This window comes from Larimichthys crocea, chromosome XIII, assembly GCF_000972845.2.
Source record: "Larimichthys crocea isolate SSNF chromosome XIII, L_crocea_2.0, whole genome shotgun sequence".
Classification (NCBI taxonomy): Eukaryota; Metazoa; Chordata; class Actinopteri; family Sciaenidae; genus Larimichthys; species Larimichthys crocea.
Window position 1 is genome coordinate 28,745,969 of NC_040023.1, and position 12,274 is coordinate 28,758,242.

The window sequence follows — 12,274 nt, forward strand, 5'->3', positions numbered from 1 at the left end:
GGAGGGTCAGCTGGTGTTGTGAATCAGGCCGCTGAAGTGTGAGACACGGCTTCTTCACAACACCAGGGTTCCTCCCTACCGCTTCCTGCCAGGGATGTGTAGCACCTGTACGAGATAGTCTCTCCTCAGTTACTGTACATTAGAACACAGCAAACACGTGAAATGCTGCAGTGGAAATGGAGGTTGAGGTGACCTCTGTGATCACCTCCAAACTGCTACATGTAAAGTTGTTATTTAGGGAGTGGATGCTGTATCTTTAGATTATTACTAGTGTGTCCAGTGCTGTTTAGCTATGGTTTTTCAATGTGCCATAACAAATCCTAACAGTAACAGAATAAAGAAGAATTATCCTAAAATTATGAGAAATCAAATTTGAGACTAAATCACTTATTTTGACATTTTGCAACACTCATATTAAACAATATTCTCTGTCACATGCACAGTAAAGCACGTGTTTGTCTGAATAGGACCTTGTCTTGGGCAGAGTGCTGTAAACATCAGACAATGGCTGAATTCTGTCCATGCATACAGCGAGTTCTGGCAGCAGCATGTCTGTCTGTGCAGCTAGACTTTCAGTCCTGGCTCTGAAATGAGTTGCTGCACAAAGTCTTCAGTAAATGTTGATGAATGGTAAATAAATGTGTCACGCTGAGGGAACAATATCTGTGTGCTCGTCTTGTTCCTAACACGCTTTCTTACGTAATAATAAAAAACAGTACAAACTGGTTGCATTGTACAGCTTTTACTACATGAAGCACACATTCATGCATACACACACACATTTACAGTACTGTCTGATATTATACAGAGCATAAACATATGCCATATATGCAAAGTAAGTGGCGAGAACAGCAACATGAGATCACGCTTGAGACATTTCGATAGATAGATAGATAGATAGATAGATAGATAGATAGATAGATAGATACTTTTACTGACAGCAGAACAGAGAGAGAGATGGGGAGGAGGAGGTGCTTGAGAGAGCAGATAAATAAAAGCTTGGCCAGACACAGAGAAAGGATGCAAGAAAGATGAAGGCACGGTGAAAATATAAAAACCAGGCTCGTGTCAGGGAGAGCTCACTGTAGCTGGAACGGTTTCAGGAGGTAATTTAGTGACGCCACGAGAAATCACACGCTGGTCTTCTTAATCTGGGATACTTCATTCAGGTAGGCGATGAATAACTTGGTTCCTTCGATATAGTTGTACCTGAGATGAAACAAGTGTTGCTTTAATGGACACACAGTAAGAAAAGCAGGTATGGAAGAATCACTTTCTATAAACCTCACCACAACAGATGCATACATTTGTCCCCAAAGCTTACAAAAAATCTAGTCCCTGTTCTACTTTGCAGCTATCTTCATTTCTGCTTTTAGCATCCCTCTCATAATCAGAGATGTCTACTGTGACCTTAGTTTAACAATCTGTTCTATTCTTTCTCCAGATGCTGCCTATGTGTCCTCGTGATGCCATGTATGTTATCTGTATAAGCTGTATAAAATCATTTAAAACGTGTCCTCACTGCTCTGCTCTTTTTTTTACAACAGTTTCTGCTGAAATAAAAGTCACATGTTATTTTTGCGGCATTCTTAACGTTCTTGCCTCTCTACGTTTAATTGGATTCATTTTATCCTGGCGTCCCCATTGTCTCACAGTCATGTGTTGATATTTATGTTGAATATTAGGTTAAAGGATTATTTCAGTCCAGTGATGTGGGTGATTTAAGAGAGGATAAGACTGTATGAACCCTGGAGCTTTACATTCCCGCTTCTTTCCTAATGATTAAATCTCTCCAACATCTGAACAGTCGGACAGCCTCAGAGAGAAAGAGGAACTAATAGAGGTTTTATTTAAGCGTCCTGTGAAATGAAACAGAAAGAAAGCAGTCAAACCTGCTCATTTTCTCATTCTGAGAGTGAAGCCCGTCGTCAAAGCCTCCGATTGGCATCATGATGATGCTTTTTCCTGTCACATCCTGGAAGGTTCTGGCAATAGGGATGGTACCGCCCTCACGGATCAGATCAGGGTCCATGTCAAAAACTGGAGGAGGAGGGACATTTTTTATTGAGAGTGTAACAGACATGCATTCTCGGGTATCTTACCAGAGAATAAAGCGGTTGGACGTGTGGAGGAGTCATGGATCATGTGTCACTTAAGATTAAAAACAAAATTAGAACACTAGAGCCAAAATCAGGATTAAAAAGTCACACCACAAAACCACCTCCATAAATTGTGGTGTGGCCTGATCTTTAGGCAGGTTGTTTCAAAAACCTCTAAATCCCAGTGGCAAAGAACCAATCAAATTCTTGTTTTTAATCCAGTTTTACAGGAGGGACATGTCCAATAATCTCAAGATACAGTGCTACAGGAGAAGGGTCAGCAACGTAGCTTCGTGCAAGACAAAGTCATGCCTTCAAATAGAGTCTCAAAAGGGGTCGGACCAGTCCAAGCATTGCATGATAACCTGTAAACAATATCACGTCCACATGTTCTTTTAGTGTAAAGAATTACAAGTACATCCAGAAAACGTGTAATGAAGCATCAGTTTGAGATGTCTCAAGAAAAATAAGAAATAAGTGCAAAACGTCTTTTTTCTTCGTTCAGCCAGCCTGCTGTCGTTACATGTGTATTACAATTACAATTTACAGATCACTGCATTGCTAGCCTCTATCATTCACTAAAGTACTACAAATATGAGGTACTGGTACTTCACTTGAGTATTGCCATTTTGGGAACTCGTAGAGCCCTGGAATTCACCCTCAGAAAGCCTGTGCATTAAATTCCCCATAACTATGTTGTATTTCAGAAAAGTATTCTATACCTTCTGTACCTGTTGTATAAATGATAGGAGATCAAGACTTTATAAGGTACAGTTTAAATACATATCTGCATTTGAATGCTAAATCGTTGTCAGGTGATAGCCGGTAGGTTAAGACAAGATTGAAGTACAGACACAAAATTACATTTACTTACATTTTTATAGTTTGTTACAGTGTGCTTCAGCTTGACCGCCAGAACAAACAGCATTGGCACAGTGATCTGTGTTTAAAGTGAGGTGATGGGTGTGTTTTGTACCTCTCTTGACGGCAGCCTTCCCAGCCTCATAGAGAGGATGCTGAGTGTCAGCCAGCCAAGGCTTGGCCCCGATCACCATGGTGACTTTCAGCTTGTTAGGACTCTTCCTCTTAGTGAACACCGAGTGAAGGTAGTCTGTTACCTGAAACGTCAAACCAATGCCAACAATCAGAGCAGAGGTGGTTTATGGGAAGAAATGATCTTGAGGCAGAGTGTTTCCACCATGTTTTTACCTGTTTCTTGACCATAGCCGGATCCATGTTGGGAACTTGTCTAATGGAGAACTTAGCAGTAACCTTTGCAGGGATGACAGTCTTTGTACCGGGGTCAGAGAAGGCCCCCTCAATGCCATGGATGGAGACAGTGGGGTAGCGCCACATGTGGGCCAACAAGTCCACCTAAAATGTAGGAAACAAGGACATTCATTTATCTCGTTGTGTCCAGCTCGCCCTAAAGTCGATTATTCTGATCATGGTTATGATCACCTTGTTGCTGTACATGAGCTGGTTGACACCGATCTTGGTCTTGTAGTTTTCAATATCAAACTGGATGTCCTGGTACATTTTCCATTCCTCATCAGAAAGGGGCGCCACAGCCTCCCTGATCCCAGGAACCAGGATCTTACCACTGGGGCTGATCAGTGTGTCTACGGTAAGAAGAAGAAAAGGTTTTAAATGGCCTTCATCTCACACTGTATGGAGGTCAAATTTACAGAGTTGCAGAGGCTGCATGCTGCCTTAAATACTCAGTGGAGCACCAAATGTGAACTGATGCTGAAAGTAGAGCAAATATACTATTTTCTCCTATTTTCAATACATACAGTACGTTATTTCTGCCACTACGAGTCTCACACATTAAAACAATAACTAAAGTTGTAGTTTGATGATATTTTGAAGTAGTGTCTCAAGAAGTGACTCAAGTGGAAATTGTTTACAGATAACGTAATGCATTAAGGTTTTATTCAAGTCACGTTCACTGACTTCCTTCCTCACTCTGACATATGCTGTGTTTGGGAAGGAAACATACCGTTACCCGAAGAAAATTATAAATTTCTCTGGGGTTGAACATTGTTGGAAACATTTGTGAGGATCTAGTAGAAGGGTCTTCAACCAGTGGTCCACAACCTCTAGGGGGTCCACCAATTTTTGTCATAATAATTGACAATTTTCAGAAAAGATACTGATGACTGTGAGGGTGCAGATTATTGAGAAACTACAAACAGCGGAGGCATTTGCACTCCAACTGGATGAATCAGTGGACATGTCCAAAGACGCACAGCTCTTGGTATTTAATAACCAATAATAATTATGCATGGACTTTTTATCAATCATAAACACATACAGGCTAATAACCCAGTATATAAATAGGTTAATAAAGTGAAGTAATAGTTGAATAAAGTAAATATAAAAGTTATTATAGGCCAGGCTTAAAATGTGACACATTTTAAAAAATGAATCAGATGTTCTGTTTGTCTCTCGTCCAAGGTCCTTGGGCTGAAAAAGATTGAAGACCCCTGATCTTGTACAATTCAAATAAACATACAGTATATAACAAATATATGGACAGACAGGATGGATGAGTCATTGAGAGTACTGAGAGGTAGACCTAACATTGTTGATTTTGATCTTTCCATTGTATTTGTTTACAATAGGAAAAATTCTTTAAGACATAATCATGAGCCTTCCTGTTAAAGGTTGGATGAATATAAAATAAAAATGTTGTTTCACTGAATGAACCTGTACTAGCTAAAACATACACTCACCAAGAATGCCAATGAGGTCCGTCATTGGTTCGATGACAGTGCCTCCATAAACACCAGAATGTAAGTCCTGTTTAGGCCCTTCAACCTGCAAACACACCTCACCATGAAACAGCCTAGAAGAGCTGAATGACACCCAGGTGCTGAGTATGCGTGGATGAGTCGAACTTATTTGAAACCAAAAGTTTTACAGTTTAGCTTTGTGTTTCTGTGTGTGTGTGTGTGTGTGTGCATACACAACCTCAGCATAGAAGTAGCAGTTGCCCCTGGTGCCGTAGGTGAGGGCGGGCCGTCTGCTGAGCCATCCACAGTCTGAGATGATGATGTAGTCTACATCAGTGAAGAAGGTGTCTCTCTGGGCCAGGATCATGGCGTCCAGGCCGTTTGAGCCTGTCTCCTCCATGCCCTCGATGACAAACTTCACATTCACAGGCAGGTCCTGGTAGACAAAGAGGAAGACAGTCCTACTCCATTAGATCCGTCTGGCTTTTTAGTGATCGGGATGGAGAGCACATCTGAGAAACAGCTTATTTTTGGATGGCAAGAATGCCTTTTTGAAACTGTAATGGTGTCTGGTGCTCTAAAATCCTGAGCCATTAGCTGCGTGTGAAACGGGTCATGTCAACACCCAGACTTTCCCCTTAATGCATCCAGCAACAGGCTGAAGCCTTTTGATGTGCATTTTCGGCTAGGTATTTTTTTCCACAAGATGAAGTGGCAGCGAGTATGGTGGGAACAGACTGCTGCAGTGACTTTGCAAAAAACAGCAGTGACTTTGCAAGTGAGTTTGGCTGAAGCTCAGCTCTTCCCTCTCGCTCACTAGCCTGAGGGCATGCAGCTTGTTTTTGCTAAATGTGTCAAGTATTTATTTCTTTATTTTTTTTTATTACCAAAAACAGTCACTAAAAAAATGGGAGCTATCTTTTAGGTCTATCTGGCCTGAGGTGTCTTCTTCCCTCTGTTTCCTATCTTTGTATTTCAAGAAGAGAAAGAAAGAAAGATCATTTGCAAATAAGTGCTCTCGTCTTTGGTCCTTTGGTCTCACTTGAAGTCACAGTGCCTCTGCGGCTGTTTGAGTGCAGGTTTGTGAACTTGTTCTTACGATATTGAGGGCCTGGTAAGCCTCCACCGCGTGGATCCAGGCTAAAACTGGGGCCTTGTTGTCTGATGCTCCTCTTCCATAAAGGTTACCTACAGAGACAACAATTAAACGATTAAACAACAATTAAACGATTATACAGGATCACAGCAAACATGGGATTGAAGACCAAGTCTTGGGCAAGTCCCAGGTTACAAAACTGACAGCGTTGAACATAACACAACATTAATATTTTACATTTAATAAACACTAAATGAACACAGACAAGTCATCTGAGTCACTGTGTCTTGAGACAAGTCATGTGGCAAGGGGTCAAAACAGACTCCAGATATTATGTTACGCTGGAGGTTCAATGAAATGCCCTGGGCCGGTGTGCGTGTATCTGTGTAGGTGAAGCACTGAATGTGAACCACTGATGATGCTCATTTATAATATTTAAAATGTTTGTAATGAAATTACAGTTGTTGCCTATAAAACAGAAATCTGACATTAAAATGAAATCTGATCTAATCTAACAGTTTATGAAGTTCCATACACAGACCACATGTTGACAACTGAGCCATCTCCTTGAAAGCTGAGGAAAGTTGATAGCGCTGGTAAAAAGTAGAACACATATACTTATGATATGAATGGAATTTTTTAAGTTGATCTCATCACAACAACAATTAAATACAAAATACAGGTTTCAGTTACACATGATATATTCTCTGAAGGTAGAAAGCATTAAACAATCAACAACCTTTCCTTGAACCTTCATTTGTTCTGCTAATCCCTGACCATCAATTCAGATTACAATGCTCGAAATTATCTCACAGTAACCTGACGTGAAATTAAACATCCTTAAGCAGCTTTAAGGTTGGAAAAATCTTTTTCTCTGTATCACATGCATACTGTGCGTCAGCTTGTTCCAGCTCTTGCTTGAAGCAAACCTCATCCTAAACTCCATGTTTTTTGTGGTAGAACTATTCAATCAGATGGGAACATTGCAGGTAACCAGACCAGTTTTCAGTCCAGGATTCAACATTCAGAGGACACGCCCCACAGTCTGAGAATGTGAGACAGTGAGAATTCACTTTTACCTGATTTTGACAGCTCATTGCATATATGGGGAGAGAGAGATTGGGAATGACATGCAGGAAAGAGCCACAGGTCGGATTCAAACCCTGGGCTGCCGTAGCAAGGACTGAGCCTTCGCACATGGGGCGGCTGCTCTACCAACTGAGCGAAACTTTCCCACTTGTTTATATTTTTAATGATTCAAATTTGGCTGGGTGGTTAATAACACTTTTTTCTTTGGTCTGACAAACTCAGAACACACATTTATTCTTACTTTACACAGACTTTAAAGGTTGTTACCATTGATGTCGGTCAGGTTGTAGGGATCCGTTGCCCAGCCGTCCTCGAGCTTAGCTGGCTGGACATCCACGTGACCATAAATGCACACTGTGTATTTGTTTGGGTCACTGCCAAACTTAGCTGTCACCACTTTAGGCAATGCCAATGTCTGCCCGTCAGGAAGCTGCAGACATTACAAGATGTTATTTTCCCCGTCACTCAAGTCTACCACCTGACCAGTACAGACTGTTAAACAACCCCAAACTGTACGCATATTTCAGAAATATCAAAGGAATTTTAGTGATTCAGAGTGTGGAACATCATAACAGTCATAATATTACTGGAAGCCAGAGATACAGAGGAGCGGTGCTGCTCTGTTTTTCGAAATTAACACTTCAGTGTAGTTTCATGTCAAAGGGTCATCAGCTATTGTTTTTTACATTCACTAAGACAATATAACGCAGCAACAGGTCAAGCTTTGTTGGTTCTAATTGCTGGTGAGATGCTGAGATTGTTGACCTCTCGTCTGCCCTCACATACGCTATATGTTTAATGAGTTTGGGAAGCAGCTTTGATGTGGCTCAGTCAGTAGTAATGAGGAGGTAGATTTAGTCCTGACCACTGCGCCGCCTTTTTGAAGTTAGCAGCTCGTTTGCACCGTTACCCTCCCTGATGAGCCAGCCTCTCTGTTTGAAATACAGAATATTTACAAGCCAATTAAGGTGATGATTATGTACAAAGCTCTAATATCTCAGTATGGCAGGATTTATGAGAGGCGGGGAGGTGCCAGTTTGCTCTTTCACTGACCTCTTGTTCTCCAATGTCCACCAGTTCTACGGCCCCTCCCATCAGCCTCAGCTTCTGAGCCACCACCTCCATCATGCGGTGTAGGTCCGGTCTCTTCAAGACATTGCTGGAGTCGCTTTCGATTGCAACCCAATCCCGCAGAGCCTAACACACAAACACAGGCACACACACGCACACATTCAAAACATTAGCATTCAACTAATCCTCTGGCCATCTTGTAGTAGATAAACTATTTATGTCCAATGACCAAAATTTTTCCATGATTGGGTTAATCTCAAAAAGTTCTTTGTTATGTTCCAGCTTTGTTTTGCTAAATGGAGCAAATATGAAACCAACACTGATGACTCTTGCATGAAGCATTTAGAAATTATCATTCTCCCTTTAGGAAAATCATACTAATCAACTTCACTTACAAAGTTATAAATTATCAAAAACCATCATCATAACCAAATGTTCCGCAATTTCAAAATGACGTCCAACAAACACTGTCCACAAAATTCCTGTAAACTTTGAAGGGATTTTGTCAACTTTGTAGGACTAGACAGGAACAGCACCACCTAGTGTCCAAACATGATTACATATGCATATATATGCACATATGTGGTCATACCAGTGTTTATAGTTGCATATTCTTCATTGTTTTTTTCTTTTTATGTCATTTTTTAAATTTCTGTCTTCAATTCAGTGAAGCTTTAGTTTCCATACTGTGTTTTCTTGTTTAAGTTTAGTTTAGTTTAGTAGTGTTTTTTTTTTCTTATGACATGGGGGTATCTGTCAGTGGTAAGGTTTAAGGGGTCCAGAATATGTATTACAACACACTGATTCACAGTCAGATTTATGCACCAATGCCTCCTCATGCTTGTGTTGACAAATTTGACCAAACTGAAAAAGACTTGAACTAAAACAGATTCCCTGAATATTTTTATTTTTTTATTTAGTTTGGGTTTAAAGTAAATATTCTTTTGCTTATTGTTTTGTTTTCTTATTATTTGGATTTCAGTTAACTCAAATGATTTTTGTCATTGAGGTTAATATTTTTAAGCCTTACAGGTTTCTTTTCCTTATTTTTTTTATATTAACTGAAATGTGGACCTAAGTTTAGATAAAGTTAACTTTACCTTTTTTAATATTGTGGTAACTACACAGTACAATACACTATGATACACTTTCAGTACAAATGTACAATCTTAGATCTGAGCATCCATTCAGGCCCCTTTGCCTGATTGTATTTTAGTTTGTTTTACTATCTCGCTGTGTTGAGTACCTTAAGTACACTAGCCATCAAGAATTCAGAGTCACGTTATCATGTGTAATGGATTCACCTGGATCAGCATATATAGGATTTACAATCTCTGTGGTGTAGATTATTCTAATCTTCATCATAACCAGATTTCAGCATACCTATTGTTTGGACTGTTGCTAAAGGGAGAAGAAAAAGAAAAAGAAGATAAAATACCTCCACATATTCTTCTTGATGGCTGTTAACATGCTGCACCAGCTCCGTATACTGGAAAGCATGGACAGTGGAGATGATCAGCAGGATGGAGGGCAGGACCAGAAGATCCATCTGTTCAGAGTCGCAAACTGAATTACTGATACTGCAGATGGCCGTATAAAAGATCGTCACTGCTGTGGAGAATTTGCTGAAGTCAAAGGTCAGTGGTGAGGTCAGGAGGGAAGAAAGTGTTCAGGAGCCTCTAATGTCTTATGCTGTATTATTTATTGATGCTTGGCCAAGGAAAAATTAGAGACACTCTCAAAGTTCATCAGTAGTGCCTGAGTCGGTCTCACATTCTGCACAACTTACCACAAATACTACACGCCCAGAATTAGCCAAAGAGAATGTCTTTACCCATGGAGGTGTTATTGTCAGAATATTCTAGTCTGGAGACACAGATGTCTGTTTACGCAGATTGGAACGTCAATGGCAAGCTATCTATTATGTCTAGGAAGGCATCAATAGGTCTCTTTGACCCTGGACACCACAGTGTTGAGATAGACTGGCACCTACTGTTCTCAATCAAAGCCAAACAATTTATAATGCAGAGAACCTCAAGGCCCACATGTGACCTTGTGTAACCTAAGGATAGAAAATTCCATAACAGTCACAAGTCTTATTTTGTTTCATGAAAGTTCTGTTTACAACAAAAAAAGCAGCTATTCCTCTTCCATCTGACAGTGTGCAACTAGACAATGTTTGACCAATTAAACAATTAGTAGATTATCAAAATGGTTGCCAATATTTTTCACAGCTGCTGAAACTGGAGAGAGAGGGATATGACATGTAGCAAAGGGCCCTGGGTTGGAATTGAACCCAGACCACTGCAGCAGCCAGCCTTGGTATAAGGGGTGCATGCTCTACCAGGTGAGCTACCACGGTAGCCCTGCCAGGTATAAGTAATAGATTTACTTGCATTTACAATTTATCTGTAATAACAGAATTTAAACCTCCTCCTCAAGACTTCCAAACTCCATAATTACCTGAAAACACACATCAACTCATCAGCTTACAGTACAGTACCTCACATGCACCTCTAAATGTTTTTCAAAATACAACTAGATTTCGCGGATGGTCTTTGGTCTTACCTTTTCACTGTGTGTGACAGTCTTCTCAGACAGGTAGACTGTGGTCCTGTGTTGTTGTCTGGACATTTATATACCCTCCTTTTATGTCACACTGTACCGGCCCCTGGGGTCACCCAGTCAAATATTTCCTGACACAGTGCCAAGACAGCTGACAAATTAAATTTTTCTTGCTGACAGGCACAAGAATTACACTCAATCCATTGATCTGCTCCAAGAATGCACACCAGGGTTCAGCTGGAACAAAAGCACCGGGGTGATTTGAACAAATTCCTGTAGTTTTTGTTTTGGAATCTCCAAGCAGACCTCCAGTTACACAAAACTAGGGCAGCTTTTCATGTTTCATATTAGGTAGGTATCCCATTGTGCTGAGCTTAACCTTGAGCTACTTGTAAGCATTCCTAGTTGACATGCAGCCCTATTAGAGTATTACCTTGTAATACTTAATCCCATCACCTCTTCATGCTTATTGGATAAATTGTCCTTGGTGAAAAAGTTCCGGTCTCTGTGTGTGCCAGTGTGAGACAGGACAAAAGCCCAGGGATTTATCATGTTCACATGAAAATAGAACTTACAGGGGTCCAAAAACAACACTTTTAGCTGGAAACTGAAATTATTGGTGTGTTTGAGTTTGTGTGTGTCTGCATGTTTTTTTTTTCTCCATGAAGACTTGAACTAATCATGATAAAACACGCAAACTTGAACAAATTACATGAAAAACAATGGAACAGTTTAAAGGTCCAGTGTGTAGAATTTAGTTGCATCTAGTGGACAACAACACTTAAACCAGTCCCACCAGGATTTCGCTGGCCTTTTTTGAAATAGTTGCGGTTTAAAAAAAGAATGCGGTGAAAGTTGCGGTGCTTTTTACATTTTTGTTGCGGGAGGAAGTGAAAGTTGCGATACGTTGCGATTCGACAGACTCTTATCGGGCGATAAAAAAAATATTGTCATAAATCTATGGTTAAAGATGATGGGCTCAAGCTTGTTCTCCAAGCGGCCACAGTTGACCCATCTTACAAAACTACCTGCGAGGCGAACTATCATTAGGAGAATACATGACCAGTACGCCACAGAGAAAGCTGCAAAGGATGAGAAGAACGGAAGCGGCACACCGCGCCACGGTGCGAGCTTTCCGTTTCATTCCTATTTTTACTGCGAGCCGCGGCTGAACCTCGTAAATTTCAACAGAGGCTGTGTCCGAAATCACTCACTCATTCCCTACTCCCTACTCCCTACATAGGGAAATAAATGTAGTGGACTATATAGTGAGCTTAACAGTAATTACGGTAATTACGTCATTGCTGTCGCACAATTAAAACGTACCACATTAATGTCGTCTCACATAATTCTTGTCCATTTACTACTGCATTTTTATTAAATTAGAGTCTTTTGATTATTGTCCTGTATGTTTTATTTTTGTGTTTTGTTTTCTATTTAAGCATATTTTTATTTTTTATTCTCTTGGCTCTTAGTAACAGAACGTTACAGTGTAATCTACTGGAATGTTTAATTATATGCTGTTCGTTTTACACCTTTTTTTATGAATGTAGAAAGCCATTTAAATTGCCTTGTTTTAAAATGTGTAATAAAATAAACAATAGAATAAACTGGCC

The 12,274-nt window shown here is 40.3% G+C and overlaps 1 protein-coding gene across 1 annotated transcript; it reads right to left on the reverse strand.

The window, feature by feature from the left end:
• Positions 1–726: 726 nt before the first annotated feature.
• On the reverse strand, positions 727–10,793 carry cndp1 (carnosine dipeptidase 1). The gene is made up of 12 exons (XM_010748296.3): positions 10,662–10,793; positions 9,532–9,642; positions 8,076–8,219; positions 7,290–7,452; positions 5,937–6,025; positions 5,076–5,273; positions 4,838–4,922; positions 3,561–3,721; positions 3,309–3,473; positions 3,076–3,217; positions 1,893–2,040; positions 727–1,209 (listed from the first exon to the last, which is right to left on the reverse strand). Exons 1-12 carry the CDS (start codon positions 10,725–10,727, stop codon positions 1,131–1,133), a joined length of 1,551 nt encoding a protein of 516 aa, XP_010746598.2. The 5' UTR covers positions 10,728–10,793; the 3' UTR covers positions 727–1,130.
• Positions 10,794–12,274: the final 1,481 nt, after the last annotated feature.